We start from the raw sequence: 19,622 nt of genomic DNA, 5'->3' as shown, positions 1-19,622 counted from the left end.
GTTTCCTGCATGTGTCGGCCAATCTGGCGGCCCTCTCCTCCTCTGTGGAGGCTATACGCCGGTCGTTCTCCTTGCTGTCTTCCGGCCCAGATGCCACCAGGGCCCCCTGTGGACCTGCCCTGACCAATGCAGCCAACTCGGTGGGGATCCCATCCCTGCCACAGTCGGGAGTCGGAGGTCCAGCAGGGGTGGACACCACCGCAACTGTACCCCAGCAGATGGAGGATGTGCCGGCATCATCGGGCAGGGCACGTGCACGACGGCGTCGGTGGATTCCATCAGCCTGGATGCCGTCGTGCTGGCAGAGGCAGTTGCGTTGGAGGCAGCAGCAGAGTCAACGTGGGAGGCATCATGGCTCGGGGCCATCAACATTGGAGGGGCAGGCATCGGCCGGAGGGCAGGAGGACCCAGGACAGGAAGTGTCTTCCGTGTGGCTGCGGTTGGGCCAGCAGATCGGTGCAGAGCGGCAGTGGGTGGAAGAGGCGTGGCTCACGATGGTCAGGGCGGAGAACTCCATGCGGAGGGCCCTGAGGCGGGCCGAGTGCCTCGAGGCAATCCGCAGGGGGTTGGAGGAGCAGATGGCGTCATCCCTGCGGACCCTCAGGGCCATGGAACAGGACCACCTCCGGGACATAGACGAGGAGTTTGATGATGCCCTGGCCCGGAACACCACGGAGTGAGCCGCTGGACTTGCCCGCCGCCTTTGTATATAGTTCTTTAGTTTTAGGTTTCCTTTGTTTCTTCTTATGATTTGGAGTCGACGGACACTGCTCCACTTTTTGTATATAGTTGCATTTTAGTTAGGGTTTTTTGTAGGTTTCCTTTGTTCAGTTGGGCACATGGACCCTTGGATGTTTTGTACATAGTTCTTCATTGGATTGTTTTATTTTTTTATTTTTTATTTATTCTCCATGGAGCAATGGTCTTCGCATTTATTTTTCTCTCTCGGATTGATTTTATTTTTAATGTGACTTTGGACAACATTTTTTTGGATTTGGATTTGTAGTTTTGATTTTTTTGGACGGACATGCAGCTTATCTTTTTTTCATTGCCATTGTAGTTTGTTTCATTTCATTTGCATTCAATTTTTTTTAATACAATTTTGTTTTCATACTTCACTGTGTGGTATCATCTCATTGGTTTCATGTGTGTCATGTTGGGTGTTTTCCCATTCAATTGCAACCATTGTGTGTGACGGACATGGGTTAATTTGCTTTATGAACATTGGGGGTATAACATGTAATTTCCATTTCCATGTGGGTGAATGGGTTACTTGGTAGGGCCTTTTGGCTGTGGAGGCTGACCATAACGCACATGATTGGGGATTGTGAGGACCTGGGTGCAGGGGGACATGAGTGGGGGCCTGGTGGGGGCTGCCCATGGTGGCTGGGGGGTGGGGGTGGGTGGGAGACATGAGTGGGGGCCTGGTGGGGGCTGCCCATGGTGGCTGGGGGGTGGGGGTGGTGGGAGACATGGGTGGGGGCCTGGTGGAGGGTTACCCACACTGCTGGGGGGGGGGGTGGGGGTGGTGGGAGACATGAGTGGGGGCCTGGTGGGGGATGCCCATGGTGGCTGGGGGGGTGGGGGTGGTGGGAGACATGGGTGGGGGCCTGGTGGGGGGTGCCCCACACTGCTGGGGGGTGGGGGTGGTGGGAGACATGAGTTGGGCATGAGTGGGGGCCTGGTGGAGGGTGCCCCTGCACTGCTGGGGGTGGGGGTCGTGGGAGACATGAGTGGGGGCCTGGTGGAGGGTGCCCCACACAGCTGGGGGGTGGGGGTGGTGGGAGACATGAGTGGGGGCCTGGTGGGGGATGCCCATGGTGGCTGGGGGGTGGGGGTGGTGGGAGACATGGGTGGGGGCCTGGTGGAGGGTGCCCCACACTGCTGGGGGGTGGGGGTGGTGGGAGACATGAGTTGGACATGAGTGGGGGCCTGGTGGAGGGTGCCCCTGGATGCTGGGGGTGGGGGTGGTGCGAGACATGTGTGGGGGCCTGGTGGAGGGTGCCCCACACTGCTGGGGGGTGGGGGGGGTGGGAGACATGAGTTGGACATGAGTGGGGGCCTGGTGGAGGCTGCCCCTGCACTGCTGGGGGGTGGGGGTGGTGGGAGACATGAGTGGGGGCCTGGTGCAGGGTGCCCATGGTGGCTGGGGGGTGGGGGTGGTGGGAGACATGAGTGGGGGCCTGGTGGAGGCTGCCCAAGGTGGCTGGGGTGTAGGGCGGGGTGGTAGACATGGGTGGGAGCCTGCCTGGTGGGGGCTGCCCATGGTGGCTGGGGGGTGGGGGTGGTGGGAGAAATGGGTGGGGGCCTGGTGGAGGGTGCCCCTGCACTGCTGGGGGGTGGGGGTGGTGGGAGACATGAGTGGGGGCCTGGTTGTGCTGCCCCTGCACTGCTGGGGGGTGGGGGGGTAGGAGACATGAGTTGGACATGAGTGGGGGCCTGGTGGAGGGTGCCCCTGCACTGCTGGGGGGTGGGGGTGATAGGGGCCATGAGTGGGGGCCTGGTGGAGGGTGCCCCTGGATGCTGGGGGGTGGGGGTGGTGGGAGACATGAGTGGGGGCCTGGTGGAGGCTGCCCCTGCACTGCTGGGGGGTGGGGGTGGTGGGAGACATGAGTGGGGGCCTGGTGGTGCTGCACCTGCACTGCTGGGGGGTGGGGGTGATAGGGGCCATAAGTGGGGGCCTGGTGGAGGGTGCCCCTGGATGCTGGGGGGTGGGGGTGGTGGGAGACATGAGTGAGGGCCTGGTGGAGGGTGCCCCTGCACTGCTACGGGGTGGGGGTGGTGGGAGACATGAGTGGGGGCCTGGTGGAGGGTGACCATGGTGGCTGGGGGGTGGGGGTGGTGGGAGACATGAGCGGGGGCCTGTGGAGGCTGCCCCTGCACTGCTGGGGGGTGGGGGTGGTGGGAGAGATGAGTGGGGCCCTGGTGGTGCTGCCCCTGCACTGCTGGGGGGTGGGGTGATAGGGGCCATAAGTGGGGGCCTGGTGGAGGGTGCCCCTGGATCCTGGGGGGTGGGGGTGCAGGGGGACATGAGTGGGGGCCTGGTGGAGGGTGCCCCTGGATGCTGGGGGGTGGGGGTGCAGGGGGACATGAGTGGGGGCCTGGTGGTGCGGCCCCTGCACTGCTGGGGCTGGGGGTGATAGGGGCCATAAGTGGGGGCCTGGTGGAGGGTGCCCCTGGATGCTGGGGGGTGGGGGTGCAGGGGGCCATGAGTGGGGGCCTGGTGGAGGGTGCCCCTGGATGCTGGGGGGTGGGGGTGCAGGGGGACATGAGTGGGGGCCTGGTGGAGGGTGTCCCTGGATGCTGGGGGGTGGGGGTGGTGGGAGGCATGAGTTGGACATGAGTGGGGGCCTGGTGGTGCTGCCCCTGCACTGCTGGGGGGTGGGGGTGATAGGGGCCATGAGTGGGGTTCTGGTGGAGGGTGCCCCTGGATGCTGGGGGGTGGGGGTGCAGGGGGACATGAGTGGGGGCCTGGTGGAGGGTGCCCCTGGATGCTGGGGGGTGGGGGTGCAGGGGGACATGAGTGGGGGCCTGGTGGAGGGTGCCCATGGTGGCTGGGGGGTGGGGGTGGGTGGGACACATGAGTGGGGACCTGGTGGGGGCTGCCCATGGTGGCTGGGGGGTGGGGGTGGGTGGGAGACATGAGTGGGGGCTGGTGGGGGCTGCCCATGGTGCCTGGGGGGTGGGGGTGGGTGGGAGACATGAGTGGGGGCCTGGTGGGGGCTGCCCATGGTGGCTGGGGGGTGGGGGTGGTGGTAGACAAGGTTGGGGGCCTGGTGGAGGCTGCCCCTGCACTGCTGGGTGGTGGGGGTGGTGGGAGACATGAGTGGTGGCCTGGCGGTGCTGCCCCTGCACTGCTGGGGGTTGGGGGTGATAGGGGCCATACGTGGGGGCCTGGTGGAGGGTGCCCCTGGATGCTGGGGGGTGGGGGTGCAGGGGGACATGAGTGGGGGCCTGGTGGAGGGTGCACCTGGATGCTGGGGGTTGGGGGTGCAGGGGGACATGAGTGGGGGCCTGGTGGTGCTGCCCCTAAATGCTGGGGGGTGGGGATGCAGGGGGACATGAGTGGGGGCCTGGTGGTGCTGCCCCTGCACTGCTGGGGGGTGGGGGTGATAGGGGCCATGAGTGGGGGCCTGGTGGAGGGTGCCCCTGGATGCTGGGGGGTGGGGGTGCTGGGTGACATGAGCAGGTGTGCAGGGTAGTCCCCTGTGGTGTCGGCTGCCTGCAGGGGCCATGGAGGGTGTACAGGGAATACCTGGGAGCACACAGCCAAATCGCGTGTAGAATTTCCCGCGTACCCCTGAAATACACGTACCCAGCCAAATCGCGTGTGGAAATTCCTGCGCACGTACCCGTCAAATCGCGTGTGGAACTTCCCGCGCACCCCTGAAGTCCACGTACCCTGCCAAATCGCGTGTGGGACTTCCCGCGCAGCCCTGAGATCCACTTACCCAGCCAAGTCGCGTGTGAAAATTCCCGCGCACGTACCCGGCCAAATCGCGTGTGGAACTTCCCACGCACCCCTGAAATCCACGTACCCTGCCAAATCGCGTGTGAGACTTCCCGCGCACCCCTGAGATCCACGTACCCAGCCAAATCGCATGTGTAAATTCCCGCGCACGTACCCGGCCAAATCGCGTGTGGAACGTCCCGCGCAGCCCTGAAATCCACGTACCTTACCAAATTGCGTGTGATACTTCCCGCGCACCCCTGAGATCCACGTACCCAGCCAAATCGCGTGTGTAAATTCCCGCGCACATACCCAGCCAAATCGCGTGTGGAACTTCCCGCGCACCCCTGAAATCCATGTACCCTGCCAAATCGCGTGTGAGTCTTCCCACGCATCCCTGAGATCCACGTACCCAGCCAAATCGCGTGTGAAAGTTCCCGCGCACCCTGGAATACACGCAAACGTTATTTTTCAGTCAGCGGGTGTCCGTGTTTGTGGGTACCCCTTTGCACGTCATTTGTCCTGGAGGGCCACAGTATAGGACATTAATCATGGCTGTATATAGGTGCTATTTGTTGGCGCACCTTTTGGCGCACATTTATTACAGGCGCTGAGACGCTACCGCCTGCTTTCTTGTGGCGGTCGTGTTTGTGCCTGTGCGCTGGTTTGACCGTGCGCTTTTTTGCCCTATTCGATTCCATGAATACGTGTTGTAGGCGAGCGTGTGGGCGTTCCGCGCACTTGCACCCTGTACTTCCCCCGTGATGCCCACATTTTGGCAAGTTGTTCCCCATTCCGAGTGTTACGCCCCGTGTTCCGCCTACTTTTGTTGTGTGCACCGCGCTATGCGCGATTTTCGCTGTGGCCTGTGCGATTTTCGCTGTGACCTGGCGCACGCCATTAGATGGCCTGTGCGCCAACGTGCGCCGCACACTTTTTTAGCGCACATCCGATGGTTTTCTTGCGCACCGCCTTCCATGAATCGATGTGCGCTGCTTTTCGTGCGATTTTCGAACTTGCACTGCGATTTTCGCTATTCCACTGCGAATCGCACGTTTTTGGCCACTTGCGCCGCGCTAATTATTCCATGAATCGGCCTGTAAATGGTGTAGGGTCAAACACAAGAACCATGCCAGTAGTTTGTTACTTATATACATTCATTATTTGTGTGGGCTCATATTGCACGTGCTATGCGGGTTTGCACTGGCCAGCAAAAAGGCTGTTCTGCCTACTTTAGCATTACATGTCACGTTGTTTTAGTAGATCACACTGTACACCACCAATTAAAGTAAATACGCTCAGGAGCACTAAGTAAGAAAATAAAAATCCCACAAAACTGGTCATAACTAAGGTATCTGTTTCCCAGTCCATTTGCACACAAAGGCTATACTTCTTTATTGTAGTATGCCTAATTGTGCTTATGGTAGACACATTTTCTAACAGTGCTCTTATTATATGCCAAATTGCCCACATGTTTGACATTTTTTGATAGAGGCTCTTCAATTAATTCTCTTTGAATTTGGGTGTAAGGCAATATTAAAGTACCTTGGAAAAAAGGTCTAGACCCCATAAGCATTTCCAAGGCCAGTCCAAGATAATAACTGGGATCCTCCTTATTAGGAAAATATCATATACTCGATCTGGGAGTAAAAAAGGCCATCTCACAAAGTGGTCTGAAGCAGATACTGAAATTTTAAGTGAGGTACACATGGTCAAAATATCAACTTCACTTGGAATGTGGTTAAAGTGAATGGAGATAGTACTGCAAATGCCACATCCTTCCATAAATGGCATGCCCTTCTGTTCTCAGTGGGTCTCCTGCAAACAAGCTATAGCAAGTTGCTATCAATCCACATTTCATTTAACTTTCTTTCTAGAATTTAGCCCATTCACATTCCAACTAATTTACTTACTCCCCTAGTGCTCCTGTCATGCCTTGTATATACTGCCACATAGACAATGTGCCCTGCCACCACCATACCGCACACCCTCCCTTCCCCCAAATACATCTCTGTCACATGATCACTCCACGCATGGTAGATTCACTTAGGTGGCTTCCTAGTGAACTCTCTCCCCAGCCATTTTTACATTTTAGAAATGATCATCCTCCTAGCTAGACAAAATGGCATGTTCAGTGCAAGTCTACATCCAAATCTATCAGCATCAGTCGGCTGAGTAAAGTACCTGAACTACCTAAAGGTTTAAAATATATGTACTTAAGTATAGCTCCATAAAAATGATCATGATCTAGAGCAATCAGTAGCACAACCTAGAAAGAATAAAGTCTATTTCCTCTTTAGTTCACATAGAAGCTATCTTATTGCACCAAGATTTTAGAATAAGTGATTTCTGATCAAATACTTCAGGCTCCCTATTTTTCAATTAATTCCTCCTGGACTTAAATCCCACCTCCTCATACTGAATAGTGGCAAAAGAAAAGTAGGTGGAAACAATATTAGACTGCACAAGGGAGGTTTAAAACAACTTCTCACAGAATGAAAAGGTCAAAAAGTTTTCTTAATTGGGTATGGCTTCTCCTTCGTAGAATCCGTGTATGTAGGGATGCTATGCATCATATGTATTTCTTTTCTTAGGTTCACCTCAAGTCATCCCCATCCATTGATTCACACAAAAGCTTCATGACTTACTATATCAAACAGGTAGCCAGCCTCCCCCTCTCTTCTGGGGCACCGTCATTTTAAGTAATCGTGCAAAAATGATGATTCCACTACTTCGCCCAAGCAGTTACCGCGCCTTTAGGGGTGCACAAAATCTCAACTCCCATTTCTGAGCCCAAGCAGAGCGTGGGTTGCGGGGGTGTCCCCCTCTCCTCTTGGGCTCAGTAACGGGAGTCCGGGGTTGTGGGGGTGGATAGGGCGGGGGGGGCGTGTATGGGGCTGCAGGGCATACTGATCTCTGTGATCACTGCACCGCGCCATAATGGGAGTCTGCAATTTTACAGTCAACTTAATGGGCGGTGCTGTGATCACATAGATTCCATTTTAATATTATTTCTACAAGCCTTAGTTTCCAACTAATTCACATGATCTATAATTCCTCAAATCACTACATTACAAGAGATATCCGCTAGCTTTCAACATACAGTCAATTCCACAATTGTAATCTAAGATTCAGGGCTGACAACAGTATTCTATATGTCCGTAACCTTCGTTTGGATTAAGAGGAGCTTTACTGTAAGTTCACCAATCATGCTTGAGTGTCATGAGGATAAGAATCAATTGCCTTTTGGATGGTTGCCAATGTCTTAAGAATAGCATTCTCTCCAAGTGTCTCTACACTGTGACTCGTCCACTTCTTATCCCTGCAGTCCATAAAATCTGTTGGAATGGGAAATGCCTTGGGGAACTCCTTGACTGTCCTGCAGCCAAGCGTAAGCACTGGAGTTCATATTGAATGAAACAGTTTACTCTTTGGAACATACTATACCATGTCCTCCACTGTTTGACCCACTGTTTGACCTGGTGTTTCCAAACACCTGGGAGAATGTATGTTGTTGTAATGTGCTCATTCCAAATTCCAACAATAAGCCTACCTGTAAAGCAGAATTACCCATTGCCCCATTTGCATCTCTGGCCCCTCAACACTCAGCAGTGCTAGCCTTACTTTTCTCTCCTCCTCCCACTCTCCCCTAGAGAACACATCTCCCCCTCACTGAGGACACGTCACTGGCTGCTCATCAGCTGACAGGCCTCCTTCAAACCCATGTGCATTAACGACCACACCATTCACATGAAAGGCCCAGAATTCCTCCAAAACAAGCTCACACGATACTGCCCCACCAGAATACTCAGATCAGGCTCTGCACACCTCCTGGTAGTCCCCTCTTTCAAGTTCCTCAGATTAAGAGGTGCCTGTTTCACCATCCTTGCACCCACCCTCTGGAACTTCCTCCCCTCCAGCTCAAAGAGGATCACCTGGCTTTCGGGAAAGCCCTCAAAACCTAGCTGTTCCCCCAACTGCCAGATCCCTGCTGCATCCCTGTGGCCACTCCCCAAAACTCACACACACATTTGATCTAGCAGTACCCCCGCACACTCCCTTTTCCTTGCAATCTGTCAGCTACAAGCCTCTTCCTTCCTTTCAATAACTTTATTCTGCCACCTCCAACTCCTTCTTGGGGGCTGCCAACAGCACATGGAGGACTCATGAAGGTATTCCAGCATCTTGCACTTTGAACGAAGTCTGACAGAGGGCCGGGTATTGCTCTCATATGGGTCTGGAGGGTGGGCAATGCATCACACATAAAAAGCACCCTGGGAAAATCATGCAGATCATCCAGGAAGAGAAAAATTAGGCACTCTGGGTCCCCCGCACGTGGTTGGCACTGCATGCAACTCTCAAGCACAGGAGGGTGGGCCATGCCCCATGTAATCATGAAATGGGGACTTTGTTTCACACTATAAGGAACTAAAGATGACTATGTTTTACTCTAGGATCCTCTCAGATGGTAAGTACTATGCATTCATCTAGCACTTAGATCACCTGTAAAAAGTAACACTGCTTTTGTACATGGATGGAACCCAGGATGGAGACATTGTTGTTTGTACAGCTAACCCATTTTCTCCCCTCGCACCCTACACCTTTGTAACTTAGCAGAAGGTGCAGGTTCATTTCACAAGCCCTGCACTCACATATAATACACATACTATTGCACAACACCTCCGACATACGAAAGAAGCTAACTTTAACAACAACAATTTGAATTGTAGCTTCCCACATAACTCTCTACCTCCTTAAACACAGTCCACCCTGTTTAGTTCATAGTTTAACTCTGCTTCACCCTTAGCAAACTGGTACTTTAGCAAGTCACTGCATTGATATATCCTGAAATTATCTAGCATCAGTAATATCTGGTTGACCCTGGTTGAGGAAAAATTCTCAGATCCAATGAGAAAAGCAAATTAATTCATTAATGCAATTCAGTCCTTAATATTCATATTTTTGAATGTCAAAATGAATAATCATGTGAGTAGGGGAGGAACGCATGTGGGCCATGACAGGGCAGGAATTGGGGGGAGCAGAGTTGTACATTGGTCAAAACACTTTGATAATGCCCAGAAAAGAATAGATATTGACAGTATTAGGAAAGCAATGTATGTGTCATCACTGTATGAGTTACCATGGAGGAGGGGAGTATAAAATCCCAGCAATTGTTAATGTATTGCGCTCAAGTAACCCAATAACTACTGGAGGTGATTTCAGCTCCTGGAACATGACTTGTACTGGAAACTGTGAAAAAGAGGTAACCAAGAATCAAACAAGCCCAAATGATGAAACTCCAATTATTGTAGTCAGTGAGTTACTAGAGCTGGTAAAATGTCATGCCCTTCTTGAACAGGAAGAAAAATTTGGAGATTATCCCAATCTATGCCAAAAGGCATACACTCAGAAACAAATCTACCAACACATGATCCTATTAACAGGATCCTATCTCAATGCTTTAAAACAAAATGGAAAAAATGCATGTAGTCAAGGAAATAAAGAGGTTGGTAGTCACGTTAAATCCCAAGTAAATATGGTATGCATGGCAGATTTTTAAAAGCTGAGAAAAGAGGTGATTGGAACGTTTAATATATGTATTAATAGGCATAATTGCAGTAACACAATGTGAACAATACATTCATGTACAAAGTAAAGATTCAAAAATGGCTGGTGATACTGAAGTTCTCAAAATAGAGATCAGCAAAATAGACAATGTTATCTGTGTATATAGAGGGATGAATTTCAGTGAGGAAGTAAAATCAGCACAAATTATGCAGGAGTACACGTGGAGAAGCATACTTAAAAATAGGGTGACGTTGAGGAAACCGAGTCAGTGAATAAAGTAATTGATAAGCATTCAAAGAATACCTTACTGAGAATAGGCCACCTAAATGTCAGATCAAAAAGTGGGTATTATACGGAAAGAGAATACTTCTGTTAGTAGAAGACTCGTATCATTGAATGCCTGTGGGGAAATACCATTAGATACATATATAGAATATCTGATGTTTGTCCCAACACTAAAAAGAGGCATGCAGGATATGGGAGATAGGTCATTGAATAAATGCTCACACTGTATTACGTGGTGAAGGTGTGCCATACAATAATGGGGGTACAATTTTGGTGAAGTCACGTACCACCCAGAGCTGAAGGATCAACAATGTGATTTGATGCACACAAGATTGTCACGTTTATTCTCTAGCTGAGGGATTGTTGAGGCATGATGAAGTGATTCTTCCTCCCAAACGATGACCATTCATCTGAAACCACTATTCCCCGGATGAAAAATCTAGCAAGATGAACTAAAATCCACAAGATGAAGGCTACCCCAAGATGTGAATCCCCAGATGAAGTCTAGCAATATCAATAAAACATCACCAGTAGGCAAGTCAGATCATTCGATAGACCAACTGCTTGACCTGAAGGCTACAGCAATAAGGATGATGATCTGAATGTATTTTTCTGATATTGTGAGCTCATCAATATGGATATAAATGATTTGGTACCCGTTCTAGAATAGGTCAAAAGATGAATGTTTGCCTGATTAGGTCATGGAATATAGCAGGATTTAGAAGTAAATTGGGAGATGATTAATTAAGGTTTGTCGGAAATGCCAGATTGTAGGTTTCTCAGAAAACTGGCTATACATCAGCATATATTGAAGGGTTATGTAGGCGTTTGTAGACCTGATATTAAAGAAAAAGAGGTAGACTAAGTAGAGGACTGGTGACCTGGATTAAAAAACAAGATTTGTTTATGGAGAGTATTTTATTTGGACCGAATTCCCCAGATATTTGGCTTTTATTGTGAAAGTGGAAGTAAAACAGATGATATGGATGAGCTATTTAAATTGGAAGATTTACTAGAAACTTTGGAAAAGTCTTATGTATTGAAAGGTAGAGTTATTGTGGTCATTGTGGGGAATGCACATATACAGTTTGAACCGCTAGTAGCATTGAATGATGTAATGATGCTAGCTTGGGGTTCCTCCCCCAATATATTAAATCTAAATCGCAGAGTCGCTTCGGGAGGTGGGACAGCTGTGGGTCAAGGGGTGCACTAAGAGCCTGTATTGGGAGATGAAAGGTGACATGCCTACTGAGCCCACATTTATTAGTGGCACATTCATATACTACATTCATATTACTGAATCGACATAGATCATTGAAGATCATTACACGGCCTCAGAGTGAACGTAATCCTGTCAGAATTATTAATGCGTTGACAGATAAAATGCCCATGGAGAAGCTACTATGGCCCCTATTCACGGCATGGGTAACAGAAGAGGGGATTGATGCAAGATTTTGAATTTTCAAATGGATGATACCAAGCATATACTCCACATTGCTACCAGCCCTGGGACATGCTACAGGTACAGCTACTGCCAACCCAGATGCATGATTGATAATGGAGCAATGTGGCACTATAGTTGCTGTATTAAACCCTTTTGTAACAAAACCAAGATCACCTGTACTTGCAACTACATAAAAGTAGGTATGATAATGACTGTAAGGAAAATCAATCAAAACTTCTGGATCTCCATAAAGTCCAAGAGACATAAATCAAAAGAATTATACACCGGCGATTGTAACACTAGAACTGCGGGACAGTTGCGTTTCCAGGCTAATATGTATGGTGCCCTGCAGTGGCGTAACACAAGATCTGGGGGCCCCCCTGCGAGCCATGCTGAGGGCCCCCCCCCAACTCGGCAAAACACTTACGGGCCGTGCCACAATCTGGGCCGGCCTAGATTACCATACTTGCACAATATGCACGAACGTGCTGCTGAAGGGGTATGCCACACACTGCACTAGGAGAAAGATATAAATATGTGTTTTAATGCAATATACCGCACACTTTCTGAGAAAAATTGGCTGAAAAGCCACAGTGTTTGCTATGGTTTTGTAGGGTAACACTAAACCAATACATGCAAGTCACCAACAGTGCACAGGAACATTAATGCTTTGCTGTTACAAATGCCATGCCACAATGAAAAATGTCCAACTGGCTGCACAATGTAGACCAGTGTAGACACGTAATAACATTACAGTAAAGCATGCCAGGCCACATTTAGACATACCTAGACTGGTTGCACCAAAATGCCAGTCGTAGCAATAACACTCATCAAGAAGAGAGCACACATGCAAGCCTGCGTCTCTGTGGCCTCTAACAACACGGCCAAACTATTTAAAATCTGCAAGGAACTGGCCAATCCTGTGGCAGTCTCTACCTCTCGAAGTTCCCTCGACAGACCCTCGGTATGGCTTTAGCCTCTCGCTTCTCCGCTAAAACTCAGGACATCCTGTCCACTATATCCTCTTCCTCTCCCTCTTCCTCTCCCGGACCCCCTTTGGCCATCTCTCCCTCTCCTTTCTCCTCTTTCTCTCGGCCCCCCTTTGGCCATCTCTCCCTCTCCTTTCTCCTCTTTCTCTCTAACACCTGACGAGCTTTCTAGACAAGTCCCATCTATGGAAGTGTTGTCGAAACAGGTGCTCGCTCGCTCCTCCAGAACCATCAAGGACATAATGACACACTTGCTCCAGCCTTGGCTGATTTCTGTAATCATTCTTTTCCCACTGGAACTTTCCCCTCTCCCAAACTCTTGAAAAAGCTGTCCATCTCCCAGTTTACTCTCCACACTGAATCTGCCGGTTGTCTCCATGAACATCAGTCTGGCTTAAGAGCTGTCAGAGGCACAGAAACTGCTCTCTTGAACACCTATGAAGATCTGATCTCTAATCTTGATTCCAGCATTCCTTCTGTCCTCATCCTCCTTGAACTTTCCTCTGCTTTCGACATGGTCAACCACGCCATCCTGATCAATCGACTCTGTGAGAACCTGGGCATCATGGATCAGGCCCTGGAGTGGCTGTCCTCCTTCCTCTTGGACCGCCCCTCCCAGGTCCAATTTGGTCCCCTTCTCTCTGTCACCTCTCTCTACCTGTGGCGTTCCCCAGGGCTCTATCCTCTCACCATGGTTTTTCAACCTCTACTTGGCCCCTTTGGCCCACCTGATCTCTACCTTCCCTAACTTTCAGTGTTATGCAGATGACACTTAGCTTTCCTTCAGGCTCCCTCAGCCTCCTCTCCTCTCTCGCTCATTCCTGGTGTCATCTTCAACTCCACTCTCTCTTTCTCTCCTCACATCTCAAACGTCACCAAGAAGTCCCACTACCAGCTGCACCTCCACAAAGGGAATCTTCCTTTCTCACTTTCCCCAAGAAGCTCACTATCTCCAGAGCCCTGGTTCTCTCTAGGATGGACTACTGCAACAGTCACTTTCTCAATCTGCCTTCCTCTACTGTCCGCCCTTTGCAACTAATCCAGAACAGGACTGCAAGTCTTATCCTTGACCTCAAGTCCAAGGACCGTATCTCTCCAGCATGAAATGTCTCCACTGGGTCCAGGTGGCTGCAAGGATCAAGTTCAAGACCCTTTGCATTGTCCACAAGGCTTTCTGGGGCTGGGATTCACACTACATCCAATGCTCTCTTCCAAAATACCTTCCTTCTCGAGCCCTAAGGGTTAGATGCTTCTGCAGACAGAGAGTGGGGGTAGATCTCTCTCCTCTGCAGGTGCCTCCCTCTGGAATGGCCTGCCTGCCCCTCCTAAACTTGAGCCGGACCACCTGAAGTTCCGGAAGCAGCTCAAAATGTTCCTCTTCTCTTCTGCTTTCTCTCTCTCCCTCCCCTGCTGACCTACCTGACCTACATGTCTGCTGTACCAACTGCTTGCTTGGCTACCCTCAATCTCACTGAGTCCAGGCTCTTTCTTGATCAGTCACCCTTGCACTGCCTCTGGACCTACCATGCAGTTAGGGGCTGTAACTGTAACCCTACAGCCTCTTGTTCTCCTTGCACTACCCAGAGCCACGCTGCCCTGGCTGCACTTACTTAGAGCATTGCTGACCTGTTGTCTCGTCCCCTGTCCCTGGCACTTCCCCCCTCCCTTTCCCCTTGCACTTATCGTACTTGCACGCTCTGAATGACTCAATGCCTAGTAAGATCATTTGTCTTGTCCTCCCTGTTTTCCTTCCCTTGCCTTGTCGCGCCTAACAACACTTGTGTACAGGTGCGTTATATATGACTTATCATATCATATAATTTCATAATTTTATCACAGATACCCAGAAAAATATACAATGCCACAGTAAGAAATGGCTAGACTGGCAGAACCCAAATGCCAGTCTAGCCAGGTAATCACACTTAGCAGGACTGCTTTATCAGAAATACCCAGTTAAAAAAAAGTCATAACAAACTAAGGAATTACTAAACTGGCTACACCAAAATGGCTCTCTAGCCACTAATACCACATATCATGCCTGCTTAGCATGGACATGGACAACCATTATGATTTATTGCACAATCCCGCTCCCCACACATCCCCTCTCCCTCCCATCCTCTAGCCCAACCTCAAAAATCAGCTCATTGGCCCAGAATTACCTCCATGTCCCTCTTCCTTGTCCCAGTGCTTACGTGTGAGACTCCTTACCTCATAGGTAAGCACTGGGTGGGACTAGGAGTAATGAAGACTACAGGTAGCTAAGTCAGGCATTACCTTCATGTACCTCTACCTCATCCCAGTACTTGTGTATGAGGCATACTGTCTCATACACAAGAGCATAGAATAGGGCTAGGAGTAATGAAGATTACCAATAAGTAATCAAGGCATTAAACACAAGCAGTGGTGCAACACCATAGAGCTAACTGGGCTTCAGCACCCCACCCCCCATGAAATTGTGGGCTATGTTGACTTGACCTGGCTGACCTACAGAGCAGTTGCCAGACAGAAAAGGACACAGATGTTAAACGGCACCTGGGTTTCGCTGTTAACAAGGGCCCGGGCCAGCAATTACTAACATACAGCATTTTACTGCTAGTGCCTGCATTCAAATGCCAATTTTCTTTAGGCAATTGAAATTGTGATGTGGGTTTACTACTTGCATGCCAGGGGAGTGATTGGAAGGGTAGAGAGGGAACAGGAGACCAGTTATTCTCACAGCCATCCATAAGTGGATGCTTTTAGACTTAGAGGAGAGAGTTAACTGCTTGTAACATTGAGGCTGCACTAGAATAGTCTCATTAAATGCAAAAAGAAATTAGATGTCCCCACACAAATAAGTTTGCTCCTCCCCACCACATGTGAAGTTAGCGCCTCTCCCAACATTTGAAGGGTTAGCCCCCCTGAAATGTAGGTTTTGTTGCACCCCTGAACACAAGAACACACACCAATTACCATATATACACATGCACACTAGCTATCCATACATTTAAGTGTGCACCCTTTCACCATACAGGCACACTCAGGCAGCCACCCATACATTTAAGTGTGCACCCTTTTACCATACAGGCACACCAAGGCAGCCACCCATACATTTAAGTGTGCATCCTTTCACTGTAGACGCACACATGCATACTCAGCCACCCATACATTTGTGTGCACTCTTTCACCATACACTCACACACACACACGTCATGGGGTTGAGGGGAGTCATAATACTTCAAAAATAAATTGTTTCTTTTTGAAGTTACTCTGACTTCATAAAGAAACTATTTCTGTTAAGGACCGAACCATAACGGAAATAATGTCTTTATGAAGGCAGAGTGACTTAAAAAATACACTATTTTTGAAGTCATAGGGCTGCCCCAACCCCATGACATGGAGGCCTCCAGCCTAGGGTCTTAATCTCATGGGGTGGGAGTAGCCTCGGGACTTCAAAAAGAAAATGTCTTTTTGTATTCACTCTGCCTTCATTGTTAGAGAAATAATTTCTTTATAATTGCAGAGTGAATTAAAAAAGATATGTAAAAAAAAATATTCTTTTTTTTAAAACTCCAAGTGGGGCCCCCTCCCAGGACATGTGGTCGCGGGGCCCCCGCCGCATGGGGGCTGCGGTGGACCCGGTTATGCCAGTGGTGCCCTGCAGCATTTGTTGTAGTGCCCCTCTGTCCCCGATTTGATGTCGAGTTGCGGTACTGAGATTTATCACATTCACGCTAGACACTGTGTTGTTTATCAGGAGAGAGTTCTATCAAGAAAGTTCACAAATTCTTAGTCCTTACAACAAAGACAGGTTTTTATTAGGAATGCCGACACATGTTTCAACCATACAGGTCTCCTTCAAGGCATGGAAATTAACTCGAGCAAGTAACCACCTCTAGATGAGATGGGGAAGGCCCCTGTGTTAATATTGTGGGTTGGTCCACATGGCAGTCCATCTCTGGTCTGGATGGCTTAGCGTTGGTATCTTCCCGGGTCAATCGTCCTCTAGTAGGGTCAAAACAAGGTTGCACCTGTAAATGTGTTATATAAAAATGTTATTGCAAGTACAAAAGAAATGCTTTGTGTAGGGCAAATGGGAAGCACTCAACGCAACTTTAAAGGGGTTTTGGAAAATAGTTACTGTGGGTTTATTAAATTACCCAATATTTTCTGAATAGGAGTTGATAAAAAGTTACAAACTGTTTTCAGGAAAGGATAGGAAGATTAGGATAGACACGTGATAGCAGTGGAGGACGGCAGGAGAATGTGGTGATTGAATGCCTGCAACAAAATGGTTGCTGCGGCCCAGAACATATGGTCACATTTCAGGATGCTTAACATGATATGATATGATATGATATGATATGGTATTTGTAACGCGCCTATACACATGTGTTTCAAGGCGCGACGAGGCAGGGAGGGGGGGACAAGGGGAGACAGACAACGATCTTACTAGGCCAGGTGTCATTCAGATCGCGCAAGTGCAGGGGTGGGGGAGGGGGAAAAGTGCAAGGGGAAGGGGAGGGGGGAAGTGCAGTACAAGGTAAGTGGCGTAACGTAATAGATAAATAAATAGGGCCAGCTGGTGGCAAGTGTGAGGTAAGTGCAGAACAAGTGCTGGGGGGGGGGGGGCTGTAGGGATACAGAGACAGTCCCGCAGTGCAAAGGGGTTCCAGGGCATCAGTGCAAGTGGAGAGTGGCAGGGCCCAGGGCCGAGGCCGTTTAGAGTGGTCCAGTTGCAGGATCAGTGCAGTTTCAGTGAGGAATTAAATTAGCTGTTCAGCAGGGGAGAGGGAGAGAGAAAGCAGAAGCAAAGAGGAAGGTTTTGAGGTGCTTCCGGAACCGGAGATGGTTCTCCTCAAGTTTCAGGGAGGCAGGAAGGCTGTTCCAGAGGGAGGCCCCTGCCGCGGAGAGAGATCTACCCCCAGCTCGTTGCTTCGAGAAGCGGCTAACCCTGAGGGAATTGGAGGCGGATGAGCGAAGGGCTCGGGAAGGAAGATATTTGGGAAGAGAGAGTTGAAGGTATTTAGGACCCAGGCCCCAGAAGGCCTTGTGGACAATGCAGAGGGTTTTGAACTTTATCCTCGCAGCCACTGGGAGCCAGCGTAGAGATTTCAGTCCTGGAGAGATACGGTCCCTGGGCTTGAGGCCAAGGACAAGTCTCGCAGTTCTGTTCTGGATGAGTTGCAGAGGGCGGAGAGTGGAGGCAGGCAGATTAAGATAGAGGCTGTTACAGTAGTCCAGCTTCGAGAGAACCAGGGCTCGGGAGACAGTGAGCTTCTGGGGGAAGGAGAGGAAGGGAAGAATACCTCTGAGGAGGTGCAGCTGGTAGTGTGACCTCTTGGCGACGTCAGAAATATGAGGAGAGAAGGAGAGTGTGGAGTCGAAGATGACCCCAAGGTTTTTTGCCTTGCAGGTAGGAGCAGGGAGGGGGCCAAGGGAGGCAGGCCAGAGAGCTACAGGGAATGAGGGAGTGGGAGTACCGATGAGTAGGATCTCAGTCTTACTGGCATTAAGGCAGAGGTCATTGGCGGCACACCATTCTTGGATAGCAGACAGACAGTCAGAGATGAGGGAAGGAGAGGGGGAGGCTGAGGGTAGCCTGAAGATGAGTTGGGTATCGTCCGCATAGCACTGGAAATTAGGGCAGAGAGCGGCGATGCGGTGGGCAAGGACTGCCAGATACTGGTTGAACAGCCAGGGAGAGAGATTAGATCCCTGGGGGACACCACAGGTGGAGAAAAAGATGTCGGAGAGGAAGGACCCCAGTTGGACCTGGGAGGGTCGATTTGAAAGGAAAGAGGTCAACCACGCCAGAGCCTGACCAGTGATACCCAGGTTTTCCCGGAGACGGTTGAGCAGGATGGCATGGTTGACAGTGTCAAAGGCAGAGGAGAGATCGAGCAGAATGAGAACACACAGAGTGTTGGAATCGAGGTTCAAGAGCAGGTCTTCACGGATGTTCAGGAGAGCAGTTTCCGTGCTTCTGGCAGCTCTGAAGCCAGATTGATGGTCATGAAGACTACCAACAGATTCAGCATGGAGGTTAAGCTGGGAGATGGCCAGTTTCTCCAGGAGCTTGCCCAGGAAGGGAGTGATGGAGATAGGGCGATAGTTAGCCGGGCAGGAGGGGTCGGAAGAGGGTTTCTTGAGAGGGAGTGCTTGAGGGGGGAAGGGAAGACTCCAGTGGCGAAGGAGTGGTTGCAAAAGTCAGCCAGGGCAGGAGCCAGGGAGTCGATGTGGTCCTTGATAGTTTTGGAGGAACAGGGGTGAACCTGTTTAGACGAGACTTTCATAGATCGGACTTGTCTGGAAACCTCGTCAGCAGAGAAAGGTGGAAAGGCAGAGAAAGAGGGAGGAGGGGAGACCGCAGAAGGGCCAGAGGAAGGGCCGGGTAGGGAGGGAGGGAGGTGAAAGGAGGAGAGCGAGGACAGGATGACCTGAGTTTTAGAGATGAAGTGAGAGATGAAGTGAGAGGCCAGTGCAGTGCAGAGGGCCTGGGAGGGGACAGGAGAGGTAGAGACTGCAACAGGGTTGGCCAGCTCCTTGCAGATTTTAAAGAGTTCGGCGGAGTTGTTTGATGCCGCAGAGATGCGGGCTTGGATAAGGGCTCTCTTCTTGGTGAGAACGGAGAGCCGGTACTGCCTTTGGAGCAGGCGGCAGGCCAGTTTGTCAGAGGATGAACATGAAGCACGCCATTTCCTCTCTGCAACCCTGCACTTGCGAGGGTGGCGAGATCCAAGTCATACCAGGAGTTACATTTGGCTTTGGGCTTCAGGCGGATTCTCATGACGGGGGCAAGGATATCAAGAGTAACAGATATAGCAGAGTGGAGCATGGAGAGGGCTGTGTCAGGGTGGGAGTCAGCCGAAGGGGCAGGGGGGGGCGAGAAGGTAGCAGCAAAAGC

General features: G+C 50.6%; 1 protein-coding gene across 2 annotated transcripts in view; it reads right to left on the bottom strand.

Moving 5' to 3' along the window:
- LOC138491340 (opsin-3-like) overlaps nucleotides 1–19,622 on the bottom strand; it is a 2,251,654-nt gene that overhangs the window by 751,256 nt on the left and 1,480,776 nt on the right. Inside the window, exon 4 of one of the 2 annotated variants that reach the window (XM_069617820.1) lies at nucleotides 16,502–16,746. The exons of the other annotated variant lie outside the window; for it this stretch is intronic. Coding sequence (XP_069473921.1) covers nucleotides 16,588–16,746 — 159 coding nt within the window. The 3' untranslated portion in view covers nucleotides 16,502–16,587. Of the gene's footprint in view, nucleotides 1–16,501; nucleotides 16,747–19,622 lie in introns of those variants that run through there. 2 annotated transcript variants of the gene reach the window in all.

This window comes from Ambystoma mexicanum, chromosome 10 (genome assembly GCF_040938575.1).
Source record: "Ambystoma mexicanum isolate Mex_15411 chromosome 10, UKY_AmexF1_1, whole genome shotgun sequence".
NCBI lineage: Eukaryota > Metazoa > Chordata > Amphibia > Caudata > Ambystomatidae > Ambystoma > Ambystoma mexicanum.
The sequence above is the reverse complement of the archived record's forward strand: the minus strand, read 5'-3'. Positions and strand labels throughout refer to the sequence as shown.